General features: G+C 43.7%; 2 protein-coding genes across 4 annotated transcripts in view; one reads left to right on the top strand and one right to left on the bottom strand.

Moving 5' to 3' along the window:
• LOC146172651 (putative lipid scramblase CLPTM1) overlaps positions 1 to 17,075 on the top strand; it is a 28,600-nt gene extending 11,525 nt beyond the window's left edge. Inside the window, exons 7-13 of the mRNA XM_084584575.1 lie at positions 4,934 to 5,036; positions 6,757 to 6,989; positions 8,412 to 8,587; positions 10,680 to 10,790; positions 10,878 to 11,013; positions 14,832 to 14,999; positions 15,581 to 17,075. Coding sequence (XP_084440701.1) covers positions 4,934 to 5,036; positions 6,757 to 6,989; positions 8,412 to 8,587; positions 10,680 to 10,790; positions 10,878 to 11,013; positions 14,832 to 14,999; positions 15,581 to 15,780 — 1,127 coding nt within the window. The 3' untranslated portion in view covers positions 15,781 to 17,075. The remainder of the gene's footprint in view (positions 1 to 4,933; positions 5,037 to 6,756; positions 6,990 to 8,411; positions 8,588 to 10,679; positions 10,791 to 10,877; positions 11,014 to 14,831; positions 15,000 to 15,580) is intronic.
• A 391-nt stretch (positions 17,076 to 17,466) lies between these two features.
• Positions 17,467 to 22,237, bottom strand: part of Nadsyn (NAD synthetase) — a 36,193-nt gene continuing 31,422 nt past the window's right edge. For 2 of the 3 annotated variants that reach the window (XM_084584573.1, XM_084584574.1), the window contains one exon: positions 17,467 to 20,431. In XM_084584573.1, the coding sequence (XP_084440699.1) occupies positions 20,117 to 20,431 (315 nt within the window). In that variant the 3' untranslated portion in view covers positions 17,467 to 20,116. The remainder of the gene's footprint in view (positions 20,432 to 22,237) is intronic. The other variant, XM_084584572.1, reaches the window with a different exon arrangement.

Genomic DNA, 22,237 nt, shown 5'->3' with positions numbered 1-22,237 from the left:
GCATTTAATTCCATTCCCCATTTATTACACCATTCGCTAATACTATATAAGTTAGAATTAAGTAAAATCTGGTCGCCTGGAACATTAATTTCATTATACAAAGCACAATCATCGGCAAACAATCTAATTTGAACAGGGTGAGTAATGACGTCGGTAATATCATTAATATAGATAGAAAGAGTAGTGGCCCAAGGACACAGCCCTGCGGGACACTGGAGGTTACTGGAAGTTGGCTGGAACAGTGACCATCGTTACTGACATATTGAAATCGGTCGGATAAATAAGCTGAAACCCAGTTAATAATAAATGAAGGGAGACCAATTGTTTCTAGTTTATGGATAAGTTTACTGTGCGGAACTAAATCAAAGGCTTTCTTAAAATCTAGAAATATGACGTCTACTTGGCCGGAATGGTCAAGAACCTGAGCAAAATCGTGAATGACAGATGTAAGCTGGGTGACTGTGGAAAAGCCTTTCCGAAATCTATGCTGGAATGGCGATAATATGTTGTTGTCGTCAAGAAAGGTTTTTATGTAATTAGCTATGATATGTTCAAGAAGTTTGCAGCATGAAGAGGTCAACGATATGGGGCGATAATTATTAAACAATGCGGCATCACCTTTCTTATGTATGGGTACTACACGGGCAACCCTCCAGTCAGAAGGCAGACTTGAAGACAAGAGAGAAGCTCGAAAAATGATCGTAAGAAAGTGAGAAATCATTTCAGCATAACGATGTAAAAAAGAATTAGGTAAATTATCAGGGCCAGGACTTGCTTTTGTTTTAAGATTCAACAACATTGCAAACACATCAGGTTGAGACACAAGATCATGTATGGGCTGTGAACAAGAAACAGGAGTTACAAAATTATCTGCAGGTGTGGAAAACACGCTGTGAAAATGTAAATTAAACTTTTCAGCAATATCTGTCTTGTTGCTGAGCAGCGCCCCCTCGTGCCTCATCGAAGGTAGGGATTTCTTCTGTTTGCTGAGAAAATTCCAGAATTTCTGAGGGGCATTATGTATAAACTTCGGCAGAATAGTTTGAAAGTAATGGCGCTTGGCCGCTGCTACTGCTTTAGTCAAAGAAACCTGCTTCATTTCGATGGTGCTGCAGGGAACACGTGCTCTTCTTAAGCGTTTGAGTCTTTTTTTTTTGATGCAAGATATCCCGTGTAATCCAGGGATTAGATTTGCCAGTTCTCTTTATTCTTGATGGAATAAATTGATTGATACAATGTGTGGCCATGTGTTTAAATTTAGACCACAGAACAGACGGGTCACTTCCTTCAAAGCTGCTAAGACAGATCTAAATAATCTAGCACGCTCTCATCCCTTGCACGGGAGAAATCTTATACAAGTACGGTTTTCGACTGTCCGGCAAGTTTATCAGCAACAAAATCGCAAGTAAATACACCATCTTATGATCAGACAATCCTTGATGGATCGAAACAGTAAATGTTTCAAGAGAACGGCTCACAAAAATCAAGTCAAAAACGGAATTAGATGAACCATGAATACGTGTAGCTTGTCCTACTATTTGTTTTAAATTGTTGCACAGCATGATATCAAACAAATGGCCAGAATGTGCGCAGTGACATGAGACAGCAGAAGCTAGATCCCAATTGATACTGGGTAAGTTAAAATCACCAACGAGAAATATGTTATTTTGTTTGAAGGATGACATGTGTTCCGACAAATCGCGTAAGAACTTAAGAGGAGAATCTGGAGCACGGTAAACCGCGACTAGAAGGATGGAACGGCCTCGAAAAAGTAGCTTAAGCGAGATGCTTTCGTGATCATCGATTTGTCGAGTAAAAGACGTCTGAATATTGTTTTTAACGAGGACCGCCACTCCCCCACCTCTTGATAATCTGTCACGGCGAAATACTTGATAAGATGGGGGAAAAATGTCTTTATTTTCTATTTCCTCGCGTAGCCACGTCTCCGTGATGACAACAACATGCGGATTGTAACCAAGAAGAATAGATTCAAGCTGTTCGCTTTTATTGACAATGCTGCGCGCATTTATGTTTAGAAGTATCTGCTCACTGTGTCAGTCATTCTGTCGTGTACGTTGCGATGGCAGCTTCACCCTTGTGCTTGTGATGTCATCCCATGAAAACATTTGGCCCGCCACGACCAATTTATCACTCACCAATTTAACTTTCATTTTTTTGTCCCTTTCTGCTTTGGCACTCTCCCATAAAAGTTTTCGTTTCCTAAGAGTTTCTTTCGAATAGTCGTTTTGAATAGACACATTCTGTCCTTTGAGCTTGTATGCATTTTTAAGGACTGCCTGTTTTTCGTTTTAGTCTTGAAAAAATATTACTACAGGCCTGTTGTTACTGCTTTTTCCTAAACGATGAATTCTTCCCACAGAAGAGCAATGGACATCAAGCGTTTCAGAGAAGATTTCAGTCAGGACCTTCTGTTTTAGGTCAGATTCTGTCTCATTTGGCTCCTCACATACTCCAAAAACGACCAAGTTGGAACGCCTACTGTAATCTTCCATATGAACCAGTTTTGATTTTAAGTCTTGTATAGCGCGTTCCATGTGATCAATTCGCTCAGTTTGTTTTTCGAAATCAGCAAAGCGCGTACTCAAGTCAGATATTGTTTTCTCTAAATTCCCTTGCTGCGCTCTGAGGGCTGCAATTTCGGCCGTTAACTTAGTATGTGCTGTGACTAACTGCTTTAGTAGTTCTGAAGCGTTTTCATTGGAATGATCGGGTCCAGGGTTTGATTCAATATCGCCACATAAGAGTAGCGTGCAAACACAAAACACATCTTTGACAATGCTAACGCAGCGCTGTGGGCACGGCAGGACCAAAAGTCCGCGGCAGTCACTTCCAAATGTAGTGGAATAACCACCAACCTGTGCAAAGCAGAAGAACGAAGCATAAGGCAACATGCCTAGGCGCGGTCCGCTGTGCCCACTGAAGCTGAATCCTGGCTGTAGGTCTTTTAAACGGGGGTCCAGAAAGGTCACGTGGAACGGAGGCGGTGCTTGCAGAAGGTAGTCGTTTCGCCAGATAACGAAATCCCCGGCGTCCGGTACCACATGATCCTGAAGGCACGTGTCGACTGATGTGGCATCTTGCGGAAGGGTCAGTTCGGACGAACCGAGCAGAAAAGCCTGTGCAAAGCAGAAGAACGAAGCATATGGCAGCATGCCTAGGCGCGGTCTGCTGTGCCCACTGAGTAACACATAGTAAAAGAAGACAGATAACTTGGTAGTTGGTAGAGGCAAACGACAACAGCGAGTTGTTAGGACAGAAGGTTCGTTCGAACTTTTTGATGCCGGTGTGCTCGGAGTTCGACATAGACACGATGTCATACCACTAGAAGTCTTCTGCACCCATACGAGAATGGTCAGTGACGAGAGGGAAGGTGTGCTCATATGTGAAGTGATTCCCCTATGGCATAAATAAAGCTTACCATAGAGTAAACTACTATGCGCAAAAGCCATGTCTACTTTGAAGCCAAACCTAAGGCTTAGTCATGCAGATTGCTTTCGCTTAACTTCAGGTTTAACTGCAAGCTAAACCACACCTAATTTTTACTAAGTATCCATCATCTGCATTCTTCAATGCCATTTTTCTGGCCACCTTTTTACTAAGTGGATCCACCATCAGTGTTCTTCAATGCCATTTTACTGGCCACCTTTTTACTAAGTGGATCCATCATCTGCGTTCTTCAGTGCCATCTCAGTGGCCACCTTTTTACTAAGTGACCATTATCCGCATTCTTCAATGCCATCTCAGTGGCTACCTCTTTACTAAGTGACCATCACCTGCATGATTCAATGTCATCTCAGCGGCCACCTTTTTCCTAAGTGTCCATCAGGCCACCTTTTTACTAACTATCCATCATCTGCGTCCTTCAATGTTACCTCACTGGCCACCTTTTTTACCAAGTGTCCATCATCTGCATTCTTCAATGCCATCTTTTACTAAGTGTCCCTCATCTACATTTTTCAATGCCATCCCAGTGGCTGCCTTTTTACTAAGTCATCTGCATTCTTCAATGCCATCTTGGTGGCCACCTTTTTACTAAGTGTCCATTATCTGCGTTCTTCAATACCATCTCTCTGGCCACCTTTTTACTAAGTGCCCATTATCTGTGTCCTTCAATGCCACCTCACTGGCCACCTTTTTACTAACTGTCCATCATCTGCTTCCTTCAATACCACCTCAGGGGTCAAAGGTTTGTTTACGCTTCATTTAATAACGGAAGCGAGCAGTCTGTGTGAGTGAAGAATATAATACACGGCTCTAAAAGGCTCTTTGCTTGAAAAGAAAGCAAAGCACATAGGTACTGCTGAAGTGGCCCATGCTTAGTTTCAGCAATGTAGGTCTATCAAAAATTGAGAGAGAGAGTCAGTTGGTGAAAAATTACAACTTTCAGTTTTCTGCCTTCAGCGCACTGGCTCATGTTTTGTACTTTGTAAACCTTATGTAGTGGCATTGTTGTGTGTAACATATCTTGCTGTGGGTCATTACTCCTTATAAAGATACGTGTGCTTCAGCGCTCCAATAAAGCCGTAGACAGCATACTTTGGGAGTGAAAGTTCCACGAAAGCTCTCTTCTTAAATAAGGCTGCTGTCATCAACTGTTCATTTGTTCACCTTTCCTTCGGTTGGGGAGTCACATAAGACAGAAAACAACACACGTTTCTCTCAACACCAGTAGCACGTGGCTCTTATAATTGGCACTTGATGTTTCAAGTGGTTAATGTTTTGTCATCACTTCAGGTTGACTTGCAATTACAGTTACAGTATTACTTTTGTGTGGGTTGTGGTCACATACAACACAATGCGAAGGAAATATTTTTTCAGCCATGATGCCTCGGAAGCTTTTCTTTTCTTTAGTGTGCTTTGATCTTGTTGGTGCATGCAACAGCTCTTATACAGTTGTTCCTTCCCCCCCCAGATGTTGAGTTTGAACCAGTGACAGGAAAATACTATCCCATTGTCTACATCAACGACTACTGGAACCTCATACGAGACTACCAGGCCATCAACGAGACAACAGAGTAAGCGTCACTTGACACTTACTTTCACATTTAGGAGTAGTAATGATATGCCATGTTAAATAGGTTTACACCATGAAATGCAACAGCAGCAGGATGTTTGTGAGTGCTTATTGACTTCCTCGAAAGGACACTGAGAGCAAATTGAGATTGACCTGTATCGATAGATTACAGCATTCTAACGGCAAAGGTGATGTCTTCTCTGAAAGGGGGACTTCTATGAGTTAGAAGTGACCAAGGATTCAAGCACGTTTCGCTACTGTTGGTCGTCTTCGTAATTACTAAGCCACATTGCATGGAGGCATTATTTCTTTGGCTCGGATCAAGGAGCCTAGGCTACACCGACGTTCACTTCAAGACGGTCACTGAAATTTTTTTCATGTATATGTCGAGAATCTATATATAGACGTTTTGAAAATTCGAAATGTGTAATTTTTTCAGTATTAAAGTACGTCTTTTGCTTTTTTTGCGTCTTTTGTTTGTGCAGTCTTGAAAAGGAAGATGCCATGCCAGCGTTCACATATGGCTAATGAAACTAGGGACAGCATAACGTGTTACGGAAAGACAAACGATGGAATAAAAGCTCACTAGTTCGAACTAAGCTAATTTGTAGTCCCATATAGTGGGAAGAATTTGTGGTCCCATATTTTTTGACGTAAACTTTACTGGATAATTCAAGCTAGCGATCTGTGCCAGCCTGGCTAATTAAAGATGTTAAAGGCACTGGCATCACAATATTTTTCATCCCTAGAGGCATCGTCGCGTTTTCTTGCAACGTGACCATTCTTGCTGCGCGCCTGCAACAAGTTGGCTGTGTACAACACTGGCCTGCGCTGTGTTTTCTTTGTGGGGCATGCCGTGGTTAGGGGATTACTTTACTAGCATCCCCGATTACTTTAAGTGATAGCAAAGGTTGTCGACTAAGAGCAGCGCATTCCCGCTACACTCTGGAGACCTCCACTACGGCGCCCCCTTCTCCCTTTCCACTTTTATTATCACCTTCCCTTACAGCGCGGTTCAGGTGTCCACAAAGCAAGGCATTTTTTTGTTTCTTTTCTGTTTTCTCTTCTGTTCGTTGTTGTGGCTGTAGGAAGAGGGAAAAGACCGGGCGCAGATTTGTTGCTGGGCTCTATTTGATAACCATGTTCATTTGAATATTTTTCATGGTGCCGATGACTTTAAATGAACGAAGTCTTAATCTATCTGTGACATTTATAAGGCAGAAAGAGAGCAGTGTAAGTGGTATGTTGGCTGATATCAAATGGAAGAAACAGTCATGGGCAGGACATGCATCATGCAGAATAGATAAATGCTGTGGTAGCCGAGTGTTATAGAGTGATGGGCACCTAAGAATTGGGATAGTTAGAAACAGGGTTGTGGAGAATTTGCTGGAGTAGTCTGTTGAAGAAGTTATATATGTTGAGATGCAAATGGGGAAATTGGGGCAATTCATGTCGGGTGCTTAGGTATGTTTAACCGGAGATCAGCGAGCGGGAGAGGCCTGTGCCGTGCGGCCACGCTGAATTTAGTTTGACGTGCTGATGGCATGTGCATGCTTGACCCTATTCTTCATTGCCTTTTGTGTGGGTGTTGTGTTTTTCTATTGGAGGCCTCTGCATTTTCTATCAGAGGCCTCTGCGTTTTCTATCGGAGGCCTCTGTGAGCATTCGCAGCTGTGCTACCTCAAGGTTGTGGCGTGATGGAGCTGTTGGTGCTGTTGCAGGTGGCTGGAGCTGCAGCTGACCTTCCAACCGCTGAGTATGTTCCGGTGGCAGCTGTACGTGGCGCAGGGCATGCGGTCGTTCTCCTTCTTTGGCCAGGACCTAATGGAGGAGTCGGAGGAGGACCGGGACTCCCTCAAGGAGGCCTTCCTCGAGACCTCCCCGTACCTGTTGGCCGTCACCGTGGCGGTCTCTCTGCTACACAGCGTCTTTGAGTTCCTTGCCTTTAAGAGTGGTGAGGAAGCTGCCACTGGGGAACTGAAGCGTTTAGTCGGGGCCGGGCAGAGTTAGTCTCGCACTGAGCCGACTTAGGGTTCAGGGAATAGTCATCAGAGCTATACCATTTTTGTGGAGAGGCAAAGGCCGCGGAGAGAGCCAGTTCACTCGTGAATTAGAATGTTTTTGATCTGAGCTGTGTTAAGGGACAGGCATTGAGAGAGGATAGTTTGTGTGCATAGTCCAGTGATTTAAGAGAGTGATCAGGGTACCCTCATACTATTTGTTGGTGGGTGCACCCTATATGTCGTACACACTGTCCGAGCCAACGTAACCAAGTAACCAAGGAATGCGGTTTGCTTCTTGGCCGTATTATGGAACTCCTTAGGGCACACCTAAAGAACAGAAGATCTCAAAACTTGGCTGTAAGGGTTCTCTTTCAGTTCAGGTTTACCAACAAACAGGCCCCATCGCTTGCTTACTTTTGGCAAAGATGTTGGCAGAGATGCAGCAGTTGGGCAGAGGGAGTGAGTGAAACCATCATACCAGAATATTTTGTACTGTCTCAGGAGGGAATGGGGGGGTGAATGTATTGTGTACTTCATTAAGTCAGTGGCCTTTGAGCATGGCCTCGTACATTTCCTTAAGGGTGTGGTTTGCTTGATCGTTAGTATATTCATCGGGTTGAAGGGGTCGCGGCCCCGCTTTAATTTCAGGTCAAGCCACGTGCAATTCATTCCCCAAATAGGAGCATAAATGTGAACAAGACAAACATTTTTGAGGAATGGTTAGATTACAAACACTAGCTTGCACGCTTGCTACTGAATACAAGTGGCGATACCTGGTCATTCCATGTGGCTGTAGTGTGTGGTCTAGTGACTGAGGTGTGAGAGAGTTTGGAGGTGCCACCACAGTGCTCTGCGGTGGGTGGTTCAGAGAAGACATATGGTTTTGTCACATGAGTAAGTCTGAAGTTTGGTACGAAGAAAGGTTGGTGTCTGTGATCACCGGGAGCAGAGGCTCCTTTGAGGAAAATGAAAGCTATGTCTGTGTGATGAGCAAAAGTTTGAAGTGGTATTGGATTTAAAAATCCACTCTCTCCTTTGCACTGCAGTTGGCACTGGATATATCTAATCCGCATATATCACATCATTGTTTATGTTTGCACGTCCAGAACGCCCCTTTGAAAACCTCTTGCAAAAGTGTAGCTCTATTGTTGCATTTATCGAACTCCCTTCAGCAGAGCATTAGATATATCAACTGGTTTGCCATGCTACTGCAGGTAGCGCTTCTGGTAACGGCATATTTGGTCCTATATTGGGCCTGTCATTGCCGACACAGTACCAATATTGGGCCAATGTATTGTGCTGCCTGGGTTGTGGTTTCGATTGTGATTGCATTTCCCTCATTTCCTTCCTTTGTGCTTTTCACATTGCAACAGACATCCAGTTCTGGCGTAACCGGAAGAGCCTGGAGGGCCTCTCGGTGCGCTCGGTGTTCTTCAACGTGTTCCAGTCGGTCGTGGTGCTGCTCTACATTTTTGACAACGACACCAACACGCTCGTGCGGCTGTCAGTGTTCGTCGGACTGCTCATCGACATCTGGAAGATCCACAAGGTATGCCACCACCGAGCCTCTTGGCTCTGTCTTTGCCAACTGACCCTTGCTTGTGTTGGTGACGGGTTCGAGAAAGATAACCGCTTCTAATCCCCGTAGCCTGCAGGGCGACTAATTTACTCTTCTGTCCTGTGACAGTATAGGTACCGATGAAGTCATGGCTTTAAAAACAAACAAACAAACAAAAAAACCTGACCGTTGGTTACTGCGCTTTTGTAATCAGATTCGGTGGCAGTGATTTGCGACGCTGAATGTGCAGTTTGCCATGCCACAGAGTGGTGCCCTCTACATGCAGGGGCACAAATGGCTCAAGCGCGACTCCATTGCCGCTGTGGCCAGAGGGCACCACTCAGTCACGGTGCACTACATTGCACAGTGTCACTCCCCTCCTTTTCTCCCCACCTTTCTTCCTCATTTCTCCTTCGTGTTGTGCGAGCATCGAACATCCTTTCAGAGAAATGACAGTTGCTAAAAGAGCACTTATTGCATTGTGCATGAAGATAGAGAATATAAAATCAGCTTATGTTTTCCTACTTGAAAATGTCATCGCTCTAGCTTTCTTTCTTTTTTTTTTTCTCGCCATCTCGTCTTTCTCACTGTACCCTACAGCTGCTGACATTCTTTTTTCCTTCCGATTTTTGCTCTCCATTTCGCTCAGAGTTCTTGGCAGGTGCGCAGCAGGATAGCCCTATGTTTCTCCCTCTTATCTCATTCCTCCTGCAGCATAGTTGTCACACACTCCACAAACCTGTCCATACACCAAGCCCTCGGCCTTGAAGTTTTCAGGCCTCAAGTCAACAAGTTGCAGCTCATTGTGCATACACTTCATTTTTGTCTGAGGTGTCGGATCCTCCCTACTGCTACATTGTAATCTTATCTGATAGCTGTGCAGCTCAAAGTTTCGAACGTGCACCGTGATTTGTGAGCAGCAAACCACGCTTATGAGTATCTCGCAGAAAGATCTTTATTGAAAGAAACTCTGATGCCGAAGTAGTGCTTTCGCTTTCCCATATGTAAGCAGTCTTCAGCGTCTGTAAAAATTGTTTCTCAAATGCCACCTGGATAAACCTGTAGTGTGCAAAGGGGACAGTTGTGCTGGCGGTAGGTGCAGAAAAAAAGCGCATCTCCATGTTGAAAAAAGCAAACATGGCCAGGACAGAAAAAAATCCAACATTTTTTTTATTGCAAGGTAAACAAGCCCCTATGTTTAAAGGCATTTAGACGCTACCTATAATAGAATATGCTGCCAGGACCAAGGTTGTGGATGACAGACCAGTTCTTGAAGTGGTTAATGAAGTTTGACTGAAGAGTAGCGCTAAGCATCAAAGTTTTGCTCGTGGTTGGCAATTGTTTGGTGCCCAAAGTCGACGTCAAGCTCAAAGCTTTAAGGCTGATCTTTCGCCCTGCAGACACGAGCATGGCCCTACATCAAATGGATTAAGATATGGTGCCACATGCTCGAGTTTTTGTGCGCAGGCGGAAAGAAAGCTACAGACTTTCTTTTCTTCCCTTATGGAGTGGTTCAGGTGTCCAGAGAAGAAATAGGACAGATACTGCGCCTTTCCTTTCCTGTGAACCAATTATTATTCCAACAGTTTTCCACCACTGTGGCTTTGGTGCTGGAAGCATGCAGGAAAGCGGCTACGGCAAGGCTCCTGCCTGTGGCAATGCTTGGCGTACTTCAATTTTGCCAGTTGTTTTGAAATAGACAGCGGTGCATTGGTTTGCTGGGTCCTAATTAACGAGGGCATTGTCGCCCGAGTAGTTGGTGAGCAAGCTGTCGCAGAAGACAGAAGCTAAGGACGATAAAGAGGAACATGCGCTGCAAGGCAGGGTGACAACTGTAGCAGTCGTAAGGAGAAAAGACAAAAGGCAGTTGCCAAACTTTTTAGCTAATCAATGGTTTCAGTGCCTTTAGGGTCACTTTTTGCTTACTTTTGTTGGTTGAACTGGCTTAATTTGAATGAACGAGTTTTTACCGTACAACAGAGCCTGTTTAATGTGTTGCTAGCGTAGACATATCTGTACAAAAATGCATCATGGTCTGGTCCTGCCTTCTAAGCAACGTTGCAATGTTTCACTCTGCGTGCAGGTGGTGAACATATCGGTGGACAGGGAGAACAAGCTCTTTGGCGTGTTCCCACGGATCTGCATGACTGACAAATGCACCTACGTAGAGTCATCAACACGAGCATACGACCTGGTGAGTGCTGAACAGTGCCTGTTAATTTGCAGCTGCTTTGCTACTGCAGAGTTGACAGTGTGGCCAATGTGTTGGCAATGTCTACAGATGGCGTTCAAGTACCTTTCGTGGGCACTGTTTCCCCTGCTGGCAGCATACTGCGTATACTCGCTCATGTACCTTGAGCACAAGAGCTGGTACTCCTGGGTGCTCGGCGCCATGTATGGCTTCCTGCTTACCTTCGGTGAGTGAGGATTACTCATCCTCATCAGCATTTCGGTTGCATCCACCTCCCCTCTTCTGTTTATATACGTGTCGTGTCCTCCTACAGACGTCCTAATCACATCCGCCCCCTGTTGCATAAGCCTTTCCCTTGAAATTTACACTGTTGCTCTTAATGACTGGCGGTTAGCTTACTTTGCATTGCTTTGCCTGCTGTTGTCTTCACAGTTTCAATACAAAAGTGAAGAATTATACATAACGTTTTCCTATACTGAAAAATTTTGTGACGTTCCCCCTTTCCTGCTGGGTTCCTCCTTTAGCCTGCTTGCATATCACTGTGCAGAACCCCAAAATCAACTGTCTGTGTATGCAGAAAAAAAAAAAAGGAAAACTAGAGTACACCTGCGCCATTTCTATCAACGTTACTAGAACCAGCTTCAGTTTAAAAACTCCGAAGTGCTGCGCGGCGCCGCCTTTCGCAGCAACTGGCGCTACAGTTGAACCAGGCTTCATCGCGCCGGTATCATCGCGCCGGCGTGTTTGCCGGCGGCTGCAGGTGTTTCTGCGGCGCGCTCAAGTTCAAAGCGTTGGCTTGACGCCGTGGAACCCCAGTGGCTCCAGAAATAATGAATTTAGTATTCCTATTTTCTTGATTTTTTTTTTTTTAAATAGTTCGCTGAGTTAACAGATTCCATTCATGTGGGCGGCCTGGTGCGCAAAGTTCCACTGCACCTCAATAGTGGTGGAAGGATAGGAAACGAACCACTTTATTATCCCTGCCCACGAGCTATTTTGAAAGCGCGTGGGTGTCTGTGTGTAAGAGGAGTCCTTTCCGTGCTTGAAGGTCCCTCCCTCTCCATGTTACCATGCACACTCAGTCAGTGGACAACTAAATCGCGCGCACAAAGACCCTTTCCGCATGGACCGGGCCCAATACTTTCCGAAAATTCTGAAAAAAGGCACTGTGCGGTGTGAAGAACTTGAAGGGAAAAAAAGGAGACATGCACAGCACGCACGTCCACATTTGTGCTGTGCGATGTCAGTGCATCAGGTGGTCGAAATTTCCGGAGCCCTCCACTATGGCGTCTCTCATAGCCTGAGTCGCTTTGGGATGTTAAACCTCAAAAACCAAACCAAACCACATTTGACCACGCTTCCATCCCTCTCCTAGTTGCCGCGCTTTCTGTTTACAGCGCAATGCAACATCAACATGCCTGGAAGCATGTGTAGTGCAATTAGTGTAGTGAAAATTATTGCAGAGCAATCATACTCGCTACAAGTTGTCCAAACATATATGACGATGTTATAGCATGACGTTCGCATTTAATCGCAATCAACTAATTACGACAATCAATAGAGAGATGCAGTTATATTCCTCATAGGCTATCGAACAACATAGGATTTCATGCTGTAGCATGAAGTGAAATTTTTAATCGCAGATAACGCACTAAAGTCCTGCAGTTTGTCTAGCGCAAGAATACTTTATATAAGCATTCGAACAATATATGACTTAATGATAGAGCATAAAGTATAATCACAATTAAAAATAAATATAATAAACTTAAAACACAATCAATGTAAAATATATTCACAATTATACTAATTAACAGGTTACAACTGAGAACTACAATTATTCTAGCGCTATCATATCGGCATAAGCTCTACACAGCCACTGTGGACAAACTGTGTACACATTCCGTACACGGCGGGAACAAGTAATACTGCTTATTAAAATTGCCTATTGATTACATGCCTGCATGCTCATTTTATTTTACATTATTTAACAAACAACTAGGAATAGTCCCTATTGAATCTGCCAAATTGCACGACCGGCAGTTGTTCATGCTGCTATTTTCATACTTCACTATTGCAATTGCCAAGTTTGGCGGGGAAAACGCGGTTGATATGTAAAGCCTTCTGTAGAAGCTTTTGAATATATAGACAATTTGTCTTAACTAAAATGTGCAGAAACATCCGGTATGCTCAAAAGCAGGCCTTCTGGCGATTGATTGCCACCACAAATTGCACAAAATTTACCAGAAAAGTATCGCCTTCCCAGTTGGCAAAAATAAGCCAAACATCTTGTGCGCGCTGCTGCTACATCTTAAAGACTTGAGCTACATGTGAGCGAAAAAGGGAGCGATGCGACAAGGCGGCGCGGCGAAAGCGATCATCGTTCGTTCTGGCGCCTATTTGGGAAGATATACATGCACGTGACAGCTCAAACCGGTGGCATGCGAAATGGCGATGACGCTCTGTGTTGCAGGCATAGTACGCGTCCTTCTATGATGTAGTACACCGCAAAACTATTTGCAAATGCAACAACGGTGAGAACAATTGCAAGAATTCAATTATCTTGCGATAACATGCGAAACAAAATGCATTCAGAGCACACCATATTGAGTTCGAGGCGTTTAACACGTGTTAACTTGAGCTATACAAGTGGTCACGTGACCTTGTTTTTTTCTTTTTTGGTTGAGATTAGACGTTAGTTGAATCCTTGCACCATTGTTGGTACAAAGCTAGAAATTTACGCGGCAAAGCACAATCATAAGGCAACACTGCAAAAAGTAAAGCGTGCGAAATGAGCGGCAGTGACATATGCTGTGTGTAGGCCACTGCCGCGTATCATTTCATGGTCACACATGCACTTCCGGGCGAATGAGCGCAATTTTCTATTTCGGCAGATCCGAGCGACAAGCCAAGTGACACATGCATTTTTGTTCACTCGAAGGCTTCACGCGATGTGTGCCGCCGTCGCGTTCGTGTGAGTTTTTACATACATGCATGTAGCTCAGCCTTAAGAATGGTTGCTTGCAAAATTTTACATTAGTTCCTAACCTTTTTGCGACTACCAAGGTCGCAACTGCTGAAAAATAAAAATCAATGCTTCGAAAACACTGCCCTTCGCCTACTGTGCACCAGCTTTCGCTGCCGTTTTATAGCGTGTTAGGAGCCGGTTTTGACCACCGCGCCACCTACTCCGGGAAGCCGCCGGGGGCCGCCCGCGATGTACAGTGGAGACAGGGAGTTTTCAAATTGAAGCTGGTTCTAGTAACGTTGATTTCTGTGTACTTTGAATGTAACAACTCTTTAATTTAGACTTTGTTACATACGTTGGATGACCACATGTGTCACCCTAATGAAAACCCTTGCTATCCATGCAACGCACCAGTTATCGCTAATCGGACCAACCAGATATATGGAAAAGTAAGGAAATAGAGAGCGAGTCCCCAGCAGTTGTTTTAGACTGCTTATTCGCTTTGTGGCCAAATGCGTGATTGTTCGGTCATTTCTCATCCGTTGCGTAGCTGCAGTCTTTCTTCTGGTGTGTTGGGTAAACAGCCGTGCACTTGATTTACCTTGCTGGCATGTCTACTGGCTCTTCTCGCACGCGTGTAATGGAGTGGCTGGGGGCCCCCAAAATCGGGGAGTGGTCAGACGAGGTGCTCGAAATTTTGCTGATAGAGGATAGTGGCTGCCTAAGGATCGCAGTAGTTTTTCATCTATAAAATAAAAGTGTAGAGTAGAAAAAAATAACTCTGGAATCGGAACTCTACTGTAGCGAAATTATTGATGTCAAGCATTTGGCATAGTGGAAACACTGCTGAACCCCAAACCCCAAGTGGTCGAAATTTCCGTAGCCCACCCACTACGGCATCCCTCATAGCCTGAGTTGCATTGGAATGTTAAAAACTATATAAACCAAACCAAACCAAACTTAGTATCACTATCTAGCGAGTGCAGCCAATTGGTGCAGTGCGTGTAGTCTCTTCGGCAGCTAGGATGCGAACCTCAGCATCAAAACTTGGCCGCCATCTGTCCTCCTGCTGTGTGCAGGCTTCATCATGATGACGCCGCAGTTATTCATCAACTACAAGCTCAAGTCGGTGGCGCACTTGCCGTGGCGCATGCTGACGTATAAGTTTCTCAATACCTTCATCGACGACATCTTTGCATTCGTCATCAAGATGCCCACCATGTACCGGCTCGGCTGCTTCAGAGATGGTGAGGCGGGCTCTGCTCTTTCTCTCTCTAGGTGTGGACTTCAGTATTTATGGGTCGAGACATTAAATGGGCCACCACTGGATAGAGTTCTACCTTCTGACGACGAAAATGTCATTTTTGCAGAAAGTCGATGTCATTGCCAGTGTCGTGAGCTCGAAATGTACTAGTGGGAAAAGAAAAATACAAATTCTACACACTTTTGTGGTGACATCGTTTTCTGCTAAACTGGTGTTAGTGTAGGCATAAAAGGCTGAACTACCAAATTTCCTTTGAGCTACCGCCAGGGACAAAAACAAACAACACTTGTGGGTGTTTTTTTTTTTTCCCGTGTGGCTTCGTACAGGTATTCCTGTTCATTCTTTCAGTATATATACAACCAGCTAGCCCCAACTTTTGCCCTTACGTCCTGGAGTGCATATTAAGAAACGGAGGTGGAGTTTTCCCCTGTGTTCTAGTACAATGTTTTGGGAACCAACTCCATTAAACATGCGTATAACATTATGTCACGCGAACTCGTTGGCTGTTGAACGCAGCAGCGTGGATGGTCTTGGTTAAGTGACGGACTTTATTTTTCTTTTCAGACATTGTTTTTCTAATATTCTTGTACCAACGCTGGATCTACCGTGTGGATCCTACGCGAGTCAACGAGTTTGGAACGAGCGCTGTTGACGATGCCGGAGCAACTGGAGGGGAACAGCCAAACGGGCCGCTACTACCAGCACCTTCCGAAGGAGACGCGAGCACTTCCCAAAAGCCAGAGGAACTCAAGAAGAACGAGTAGTGACTGCATCATAGTCGTGCTGGCCAGTTACCCAAGTGTCTTTTTGTTTTTGGTTGGATCTCGTGTGTGTGAAGTCTCCCCATAGAGGTATGCTGACTGTTGTCACCCCTCTCCACATTGTTTGCTGTGTAAAGTGTTCATTTTGCAAAAAAAAAGTGAAAAATGCTGCATGTTAGACCGGAAACTACTTTAGTGAGAGCATTGACACTGGTGTCCACGGAAGCCTTGCTGCTGTCTCACGGCTTGATGAAAGGGGAAACAAAGGAAACGGGAAAAAAAAAAAAAAAAGTGAGTGCAGTGAACTTAAAAAAAAACTGTCCCATGTCATTTGAGGCGAACATAGTGTAAGAACCACCATTTTGCACAAAACTGTGATGTGAAAAAAAAAAAAAAATTCTTGCCTCTGCCCTTCCCCCCCCCCCCCCCTTTTTTTTGTACATTGTTGTATACACTATTCAGAATGCCTTTTTTTTTTTATTTGGTTGGAAATAGCTTTTGCTGGTTTTTGTAGTTGTTTTCTTGGCTGAGCCAGAGCTTTTGTTTTGCCGGTAGGCTTTTTGCAATCTTAGGAAGAAGGGTATTTTATTTAGATGTCCTAAAGATGTGGCAAGGATCTCTAACTAAAGGGTGCATAACATTTAAAGAAAACCACAAATTTTTTTTAATGTAGAATGTAAAAGGACAAAAAAAGAGCTTATCTTCTGTGCATTTGTGAAAAAAATTTGATCTTGTCGAGCAGTTATTTGAGCTGCCCTTCTGCCAAGCATGAACTGTAATTTTGCTTCATGGATATGTGCTCTCATTTCATCAGAGTTATGATTGCATATGGTTGCATTTTGTATTGGCCTGCATAGCTGAGGAAAAAAATAATGTAACGTTTTATTAGACTGTGAAGCTTACTTCCGCTTCAGCTTCTCTGCGCCCTAGTGATGCAATGAGGTCGTACAAAATGTTTAGGCACAGTTGAAGCCATGATGGAAAAAAGAGAAAGACACAATGCCCATGTCGAACTTGTTTTCACATTGTTTCCTTGCTGGCTCTCTGCATTTCATTCTCAAGACACCGTCTGTACTGCTTTGGTAGTGCAGTCTATTTCAGTGTACATAGGATCTGTTCAGTTGTGTGTAGTGTACGATGCCACGAAAGCAAAGGAGTGATTTCATCGAGTGTAAAGTGTGTGACTCGCATTGTCTTGTTGATTACCATCTGGAACATTTTTTTTTTAGCGTCTTCCGTGTCCACATTCACGGTTGCGACGACTGCTTAATTAAAAACTTGCCCCATGCCACAGGTTACCACTTTGTCGAGTGTGCTTTCTCAGAGTGGCCTCCACAACTTGCTGGCTGCAGGTATGACCTCAACATCTGCCTTGCCTTGTCCTCAAGGTCATATGAAGGTCATTTGCCAAAAAAATGTCACCATAAAACATGTGTAAAGTATAAATGTTAACTGAAAACAGCGCTTGCAGGTCAAAAGGTGGTGCGAAGTGACTTCTAATGACATTGTTGCGGGTTTACCGCCATTTTGGAAATTATAGCCTGCTCCTTTTTTGATCTTACAGGGTGTCCAAGTGGCGCCCTCTTTGCTCTGAGCCACAAACTACAAAAGAGGTAATGTTTCTATAAGACAAATGGCGCCACCTGCACAAGTTTTGTATGTCCATGGCAGTAGGACCTGCTACTAGAAAGGTTGGAAAAAGAAACTCATATTAATCACGTGTCGCCTGGTCACAACAGTCAAACCAACGTTGGAAACTATGTGCTACCATGCACTGGCTCTAGTTAGTGCCAGTGCAGAGATGTGCGTCTTCAACAAAAAAAATGGCTTTATTCAGGTTCAGCCACAACAATCAAGAGCTCTTCGTGCTGAAAGGACCTACCTTCAAGCAGTGGTATGTAATGGGACACTACTTCAAAAGATTAAGAAGTGTCAGCGTGAAGGCAAGTATCTTTGCTGACAATGTATTGAAATCAAAATTGCAAAACTTGTTTCTTCCACAGACAAGCCATAGATGGTCATATTTGTTTCTTTTCTGTGCTTGGCAGCACGAGTTAAGGAAAAACCTGCTCATCACCAAATCTTTTTCTTCTTGGGCCTACAATAACACTGAAAGATGAAAAGCAATAGGGGTGTGCTTGGCACAAACTATTAGAAGCTGTGCATCTTAGAATTCTGCAGTGAAGCACCTCACCTCAATATCTTAAGTTCAAGTTGCTTAACGCTGCTACATCTGCGTCAAACTGTACGTAGCATGCAAAGTAGTGATGAGCATTAAAATTAAAAATTGCGTGACAAGCAGTACACTTGGTTGATTAACTACTGCAATCATTTTGTTGCGACCAACCGCTATTTACTATAGTAGGCCCGTTACTCCTACAATTAGACAATGTAACGACATTAAGTACATTGTTTTAGAGACAAACCACAGCAAAATTTAAGTAACACAACCTCTAAATCCATTGCCTCCGCCTGCTCATATACTGCCCAAGAAGGTACAAGTTGTACAGAATGTAACGTGCATCAAGTTGACAGTGCAGGCCTCGAAGAAAGTGACCTAAATAAATGCACAAGTTTTCCTCTCTTCACAGCTTCCCGCATTGCACAGCAATGCTGTTCCAAAGCACGTAAACGAAAATGCACCATTTCGCCGTCAATATATTAAAGCAATACCACTTGTGACACGACTACATTATTAGTACAACCAAGCGACAATGTCGTGACGAAAATGACATAGAAATCAAGACACTGCACACGATGCTGTAAGCAAAAGTGGCCAGTAAATTACGATAGGCCTGTGCAAAAATCGGGCGATCACAACTGTCTTACAATTTGAATTAACAACCAGGTACTACAAAGATAAAAAATGAGTTCACAAGGCCTGAGGACAGCAGCACTAGGCACCCTGACTTGATGCGCACACTGTAAAACTGGCATTCATCTGCTGAGCTCACACAAAGTTCTAAATGCGGGCATGGGTATACATCTTGGGACATGTCGAGTGATGTGAGCCTAGGGATGATTTAAGCAGAAAGCAGTTTAACCCGCTTTTTTTCTTTTTCCCTAAAAACAGAAGGTGCTCTGCATGACATAAAATGAGACGAGCTGTTACACCTAAAACAACTGCCTACACTAAAGCCATGTTCGCAGTTTAAGTTTGCACTAACGGTTTGTTGCCTATCGAAATTTATTACAATGGGAGGTCCCACCTGCGGTCTTGTCCCATGGGACCTCTCGCTGTATATTCCTGTATGTTGTTTTTTTATTTGAACATAAACTTTCAACTTCAATAAAAAACCGCTCAAGGTCTCCCAACAATTCCAGAGTACAGTCACTATGTCTGGTACTCCCCACTCTTCACTAAATTGACGCCTTTTACTTTTCTGCATTTTCTGTTTACCTAGGCAAGCTTGTGCACGAAGTGTACGCAATGTATGCAGCATGCTCATCCAGGTGCATGGGATGAAATACAAGAAACGCTAAATTTAAAAACTTCGTCAAAAGCTACGTTGGTACTGAGAGTATCTCGATATCGTTGCTCAATCTAAATGCATCAACTCATCGCAAGCATGAAGGCACCACCACAAACAAGATACCTTATCTTGCGATATACACAGCCCTTTCCATCTGCAAGGGATAAAATATATAAACTAGAGAAATTTTCTAAACTACGTTGTGAGTGCTGCCAGTACTGAGAGTATCATGTTATCGTTGCTAAAGTCTAAGTGCATCAATTCCATAATCTATGCATCTTAGTTTTGGCCACCATGCTTTCTGAGCACCACAGAAAAAAAAAATACTGAAAGCCTAACCTCAGAATTGCTGCAGCAACCCTGTCTTGGACCTGACACTGTAACCTAACCAACAACAATAATTGGCAGTTTGAAACTGCGAACCAAGCGAAGAATTCAATCCAATTGGAAAGTGGGTGCTAGGCAGAAAACGAAAACATTAAAAGCCTAGCCCGACATTCAGCAGAATCGCAAAAGTAACATCACGAAACTAATGCCGCCGCATGACTAATGCTTAAGAACTGCGCAGTACCGTATTTTTATGTAGGATTACATACAGCAGTTCTCACTTGTTCATGAAAATATGCACGTAAAAAAAAATGGCATACACTTGAAGGAAAAAAGGTAAATGCTGAAACTGCGGCCTTTCCACATTTAACAACGTGAAGACAGCCATGACGTAAAGCTGTTGTGTCTACGTTTTTTTTTTCTTTTCCTATTTACCTTCCCGGTATCGTCAAAAATTTGTGCACAAAGCCAAGGCACGTGCTTGAAAAACAAAAGCTAAAGCAACACCAAAACTCAACACCTTGGTGGTCCCTAGGGAGTCACAACAGCCATATCCTGGACTTGACTTCACCGCACTCCAATGGGTCCCTGAGGCACTTTGCCAGATTAGTAGATGCTGCGTTACCGCATACTTCGAGTGCTTGCTGTCTGTAGCCACCTCCAGAGACGAAGATTCCCAGGTCTCCTGACGGTGTGTCGGACATTTTGTTCTCGGGGGCCCGCGGCTGGCCTTCCTTAGGCTCCCTAGGTTTTTCCCCAAAACCTTCGGAGACTCCCCCAGTGTGTTTCCAGGTTATGTTTGTGCCACTGGAACTTGTGGATGACACATCCTTGAGCAGTTCGAAGTGCTTCACCTGTTGCGTGGTGTGAGAAGGAATATAAATTATAACAGAAAAGATTAAAATGACCCTTACAAATATGACATTGAAAAGGGACGGATAATTTACTTACTTTTAGAACTAAGTAAATTCTGAAAACATTTGCAGAAGCGGTTTTTACGAGAGATTTACCAAAGGAAGGGATGTAGGAGGTATACTAAATGGTAAGCTCATGTATGGCTTGACAAAACAACCTAATGTTCATGTGGTTGTAGTGGTGGTTTGGCAGAAGCTGACACAATTTCTAATTCTACTTTCGATTTACTCTGTGTACATGTGAACTTTCCCACAATTTCACCAACCTTTGACATTAACTATGACCTAAATTAGTCAAATTTAATCATGCTCTAGTGCACTCTTCTATTGATTTTTAACGTTTTGCAATGAAATCTATTGATTTTTAACGTTTTGCAATGAAAGGACTATAAGAGATGGAGCCTTGGCAGTTTTTAAGTTTCATTCGACGTTTTCAATCCCTGGGCATTATATGGTCGACTAGTAAAACAAAGCTGCACTTAAATAGCCAAAACTGTGTAGTCATTTCCTTTCTCCCTGTCCCTCACCTCTGTGATTTCCTCTCCCCACCTCTCGCTATCCCTTTCTTTCCACCACCCCAGTTCAGGTGTCTCAGATGTTCAATACCAGATACTGAAGCTCGCAAACATATTTTTACTGCTATTTTCTTTATTATTATATAATAATCACATGCTACTAGACATTTGTTAACTCTGCAATTGTTCTTTTTAATGCAACAGCGTTAGAGACTTCGTGTACCAAAAATCCAACTTCGGTGGCCGGTGGCCTTTGTTGGCGTTGTGAGTGAAAAATCACAAGCATGGTGCTGGCAGGTAGTAGCTGGCAGCTGACATGGTCACGCATTGACTGGACGTAGAGTTACCCGATTAAGTTTAGCAGAAGCTGCCAACTCGGGTCTCTCCTTTCATATGGGAGAGTGATATCAGAATCAGCCGGTCAAGACCCTTGCATTTACGTCGCCCCTAGGCCACGCAGGCACAAACATATGGCTTAGAGTGGGGCTTTATATGTGGGTCGGTAGCTTGTACTCTCGCGTCATACCCTTGAAGGCAGAGTTGGAAGTATCTTCCTTAATTTTTTTGCAGTGGTTACGAGTCCTCTCAAAAGAAGCCCCATACTGAATGTGGTGCAGCTACTTTGGGGGCTTCTGCTCTAAAACACAAAGCACTATTCTGAGCTGTTTACAATGAATGCATGGAGCTCTCAGAGTTGTAACAGGCATAGGCTGTTCATAGCACAAGATGTCATACGCACATCCCTACTTTTCTGATTTCGGTGCTCAACAAAAAGTTCGAAAGGAACTGTTTGAAATGAATGCACAGAGCCAGTGAATGGCTGTGGAGTTGGAAGAGCATGCGGTGTTCTTAACATGGTGTCATTCTATCTATACATAACGCGAGAAAAAAGAAAATTCACGAACAGCTTTTTGCTATTTCCTTACAAAACGCAGTTCAATAAAACATAGCATTTAAAATTCTTAAAGACACAACAAAGGTATAAAATCCAACATTTATTTTCCGTAAAATTCTATTGTTTGGCCATTTGTGGGCCCGCTGACGTCACTTTGGCAACAACAGACACAGTCAGAGCAGAGAAACTGAAAGTTGAAAATGGAGCACTTCTTACTGCTAACCGATTCAAACTCATAATGCTGATGAAGACGTGGAGACAATCACGGGCTTCATGGCCAGTGAAAGACAAGGATGATGGTGTTGTCTAGGCTCACAATCATGAAATCGCTTAATG

This window comes from Amblyomma maculatum, chromosome 11 (genome assembly GCF_055883805.1).
Source record: "Amblyomma maculatum isolate TAMU_Amacu chromosome 11, ASM5588380v1, whole genome shotgun sequence".
Lineage (NCBI taxonomy): Eukaryota > Metazoa > Arthropoda > Arachnida > Ixodida > Ixodidae > Amblyomma > Amblyomma maculatum.
Note: the sequence above shows the minus strand (reverse complement) of the source record. Positions and strands in the feature narration are given on the sequence as shown.